This window comes from Impatiens glandulifera, chromosome 3 (genome assembly GCF_907164915.1).
Source record: "Impatiens glandulifera chromosome 3, dImpGla2.1, whole genome shotgun sequence".
In the NCBI taxonomy this organism is placed as follows: Eukaryota; Viridiplantae; Streptophyta; class Magnoliopsida; order Ericales; family Balsaminaceae; genus Impatiens; species Impatiens glandulifera.
In genome coordinates, this window is record NC_061864.1 from 51,880,770 (window position 1) to 51,885,717 (window position 4,948).

The 4,948-nt window shown below is 29.2% G+C and overlaps 1 protein-coding gene across 1 annotated transcript; it reads right to left on the reverse strand.

Annotated features, from left to right (window-relative positions):
* Positions 1–1,935: 1,935 nt before the first annotated feature.
* Positions 1,936–3,403, reverse strand: LOC124930355 (GATA transcription factor 7-like). The gene is made up of 2 exons (XM_047470707.1): positions 3,107–3,403; positions 1,936–2,562 (listed from the first exon to the last, which is right to left on the reverse strand). The coding sequence occupies exons 1-2, from the start codon at positions 3,401–3,403 to the stop codon at positions 1,936–1,938; spliced, it is 924 nt and encodes a 307-aa protein (XP_047326663.1).
* Between the last annotated feature and the right edge of the window lie 1,545 nt (positions 3,404–4,948).

The window sequence follows — 4,948 nt, forward strand, 5'->3', positions numbered from 1 at the left end:
AAAAAGATGGATTCAAGAATTACCTTGGTGGTGAAGAATAGAAGCTCAGCAAGGGATTAATTATTGTAGAAAAAGGGAAGTTGTGGCACTCCATATACTGAACACATGTGAAAATACTCAAGAATGAATTGAATGTAGTACAATTTAAAAGCTCTCTAAATTTGTGGCATCAACATCTCAGCCACATGAGTGAGAAAGGGTTGTAAATTCTAGTGAGGAAGCTTCACATCCCCTCAACCAAATACGAGGTTATGGATATATGCGACTACTTCCCATTTGGTAAGCAACACAAAGTCTCTTTTAGTCAAACATCAGAAAAGATACATAATGTGTTGGACTTGGTTTATTCTGATGTCCGTGGTCCTTTTGATAAGGAGTTATTGGGTGGCAATCAATATTTTCTAACATTTATTGATGATGCGTCTAAAAAGGTGTGGTTTATTTTTTGAGAACGAAATGTATTTAATTAATTTCAAAAGTTTCATGTCATGGTAGAAAGAGAGACAAACAATAAGTTGAAATGACTTCACTTTGATAACGGGGGGAGTATACCTCCAAAGAGTTTAAAGCATATTGTGTAAAATATGGAATTCAAAATAAGAAGACAGTGTCTAGAACTCCACAGCACAATGGTGTGGCAGAGAGAATAAATTGCACCATTTTAAAAAAGGTGAGATGCATGCTAAAGATGACAAAGTTGCCAAAACAATTTTGGGGAGAAGCAGTTCGCACAACTTACTATCTCATAAATAGGTCACCCTTTGTTCCTTTGAAGTTTGAAATACCAAAAAAAGTGGTCTAAGAAAAATATTTCATACTCACATCTAAGAGTGTTTGGATGCAAAGCATATATGCATATTCCAAAGGAACAAAGATCCAAGTTGGATGATAAAGAAATTCCATGTATTTTCCTTGGATATGGAAATAAGGAATTTGGGTACAAATTATGGGACCCAGAAAATAAGAGAATTGTCGGATACAAAGATGTTGTGTTCTTTGAGGGTATAATTGGGATAAATCCGGAAATCAATGAGAAGTCATAGGAGTTTATGAGTCCATAAACTCTTACCAATTCCTTCACATGTATAGTCAACAATAACAAATGAAGATGAACATAATGAAGAAGACATTGAGAAAACCTCTGACATGAATGGTAGTAATGATGATGAGATTGTTTATGATGTTTTTGAGAAATGGGCAACATCATCAAGAGGAACCATAAGAGCTCCCAGTAAGAAGGTTTAAAATAGAGCACCAACCTTTTAAAAGATACCCTTCTTCTTCATAGTATATTCTAATGACAAAAGAGGAGAGACAACAAGTTTCAAGTAGGCACAAATTCATAAAGACAAAGCTAAGTGGTAGAATGTAATGAAAGACGAGATGAAGTCATTGCAAGATATGGGCATATATGAGCTGGTAGAGCTTTTTAAGGACCGAAAAGCATTGAGAAACAAATGGGTGTTCAAGCTAAAGAGAGATGAAAATGAAGAAATTATAAAGTACAAAGCCCGACTAGTTGTAAAGGGTTTTGGACAGAAATAAGGCATCGACTTTAAAGATGTTTTCTCACTAGTGGTAAAGATGACTTCCATTCGTACAATGTTAGGTCTAGTAGATCTTGAGCTTCTAAAACTTAATGTATTTTATTTAGAATGTTTTATTTTCATTCCTCAAACATCAAACTCTCTTAGTTCAAACTTATTATCACTTTTAACCCTTCAACTTTCTTATCTTCCTTCCAATTTTTCTTTTAATTGTGTTTGACAAGTATGTAAAAAAATTGTTGTACGCCATGTCATAACTAAAACAAAAATTTCGACCCAAGGCGAACAATAGTTGTGTATGATTAACCCATAATTTCCGCATGGAAGATTATGAAATTATTTGATTAAAAATAGATCTTTCAAATAAATAAACCAGCTTCAAAAGAACCTAATAAAAGTTTGAAGCATTTGGAGATGAACTCGTACCTAATCCATCATAGGTATTCTTTCTCAACTCCAAAACCTTCCGATGACTATTAGAATGAATCTCACCGGAAAACGTCGGACTACAAGCTGGTCTATATTCAGGAAAAAGTCTACCGGATTTGAACCGAACTCCACATGCATTACACAGCGTTTTCGGACCAAACGGACCTCTTCTCCATTGCGGAGTCTTCTGCACTTGACAATGCGAACATCGTCTCAGTATCTGCGTTAATCCAACCGTTTCATTTTCGGTTTCTTCTGAAAGTTTGCATACCTTCTTCTGCTCCGCCTCAGGTATCAACTCCATCAAGTCTTGGTTTGACGAAGATGATGAAGATGACCATGTTGTTCCACAACTTCTTCCTCTCTTTGATCTAGTCTTCACCTTTCCTAGATCCTTCTGAATCATCGGCAATGATAAATTAGAACACGAAACTGGATAACTCTTCTTCTGAATTAGCATTGGTTTCTTCTGAATTATTGTCGGTTTGATTGCTGTTGGCTTACAACTTAGAACTCCGGTAGTGAATTCTGAGTCGGAATCCTCTACAAATTTTGCTAACCACTCTAAGTTATCAAAATCATCCTTCTGCATGTACAAGTGCGAAGCCAGAATATAAAATCTACACGAAACTAAAAATATTACACATAAAAACCAATTTAATACAATATTAAAAGCTGAGTAATTTTTCACACAAAAACTAATATAATACAATAGTAAAAGCTGAGTATTGAAATTGAAGTTCTTGTTTTTTCAGATTCACATTTCGGATACTACCACAATAAAAGTTCGTCTAATTTTATCTGTTAATTGACGTCGACACATAGAAATACGTAATCTAGGATATTGTATAAAAATAGTTTCATTAATTTTTTGAGAATGAAAAGATCTGTTGTTCCAAATTTTGTATTCCATTATATAGCACCTTCACAAAAATTGATAATTTATAGAATGGTGAACTTGCATGGCTCCGCTCCTTTGCATATACATTTTGAGAATGAGAAGAAGATTATACGCAATCTAGCCCTGGTAGGGATTGATGAACGTGCATGGCTCCGCCCACCTGTTAATATAATTAATAATCATATTTTTTTAAATTTTGATACACAAGAAAATGATTCCTGACAGTTACCTGATATTTGTATTCGTTTGGAAAAAAAGACGAATCCAATGAATCAAAAAACATATTGTTTCCGTCATTGTTTGTTATTCCAGCTGGTTGACAACATGTTACGGATTCCGATCGTTCTTCCGATAACTCGGCCTGAGAATCGTTATTAGAAAGATCAAGGAACGCATCAACAGAGAAGTCATCACCATTCGAGACACAAACTTGCGGTAAATCGTCTTTTTGATTATTTTGATTTGGTTTCATGGATAATTCAGAGAGAAGACTGGACTTAAGTGCTAAAGTTTCCATTGATTCCATGTTAAAGTTATATGAAGAAAAACAGAAACAAAATCGGTAAGAGGATATTTAAGAGTGGTGACCGAAACTGCAGCATGTTATCATTGGTATTATCACCTATCATTGGTATTATCACCTTCTTGGACCTATTTTCTCTCTCTGCTATTAATATTGTTGTCCATATGAATTTTTTCCATTTTTACAGTTAGGTCAATAAAAGGTGACACTTTTTTAAAAATTTTGTTTCAAAGTCATTTATAATTATATAATATTTTAGTCAAATGTTAAATTTATTAATAAATATTAATATTAATAATAATAATAATAAATAATTAATAATTAATATGCCCTAAAAAGATTATTATTTAACTTTAATAATTACTTTTTTTTTCATTTGTAATAATCATAATCTTTTTGTTATTAAAATAATAAATATAAATATTATTTAGTATAATTTTGCAATAAAAACATTAATTATAATTTAACTCTTTATATTTATTTGGAATTAGCTTCACAATTATTATAAATATATATTATGAAAACAATTATATATATATATATTTATATATTGACTCACTTTCTATTTAATTATATAAGAAATTATTATAAGTTTCTTATACATATCTAACCATGTACAATAAATAATGATAGTTCATATGATTTATATAAACTTTTCATACAAGTTTAAATGATTAATAATAAAAGTACATACTTATAAATAAAATGATAAATGTATATTTTAAAAATGAGTTATATAAATGTCTACTTCATTATTTATTTCTAGTTAAAAAAGTGATAAAGGTGCATTTTTAAAATGAATTATATAAATGTCTAAATCATTCTTTATCTCTTCAATAATAGCTAAAGAAGTGATCAATATTGTACTTTTAAAATGAGTTATATAAATGTCTAACCCATTATTTATACCTTTTGATTGAAAAGAAAGTACGGATAAATATTGTATTTTAAAATGAGTTATACAAATTTCTAACTTATTCTTTATAATTGAAGTGAAAAAAAGTGATAAATGTTGTATTTTTAAAATGAGATATATAAACTAGCATAAATGTATTGCAAATGCCCGGGTAAAAATATAATGCATGGGTAGAAATATAAATAAAATATTATTTATGTATAAATATTTTGACAGAACTAATATTATTTAATTTAATTAATTTTGAATTGGTTTTGTAAAAATTAATTTGAATTAAAATTTAATGTTAATAAATAATTTTTAAAAAACTAAAATAAATATGCCTTAAAAAGGTTTACTATTTAACTTTATTACTTTATATTTTTTTCATTTGTAGTCATCATAATATATTTGTTATTAAATAATAAATATAAATATTATTTATTATAATTTTGCAATAAATATTAATTATAATTTAACTCTTTATATTTATTTGGAATTAGCTTCACATTTATATAAGAAATTATTATAAGTTTCTTATACATATTTAACCATGTACAATAAATAAGTTTAAATGATTAATAATATAAGTACATACTTATAAATAAAATGTTAAAGGTGCATTTTTAAAATGAATTATATAAATGTCTAAT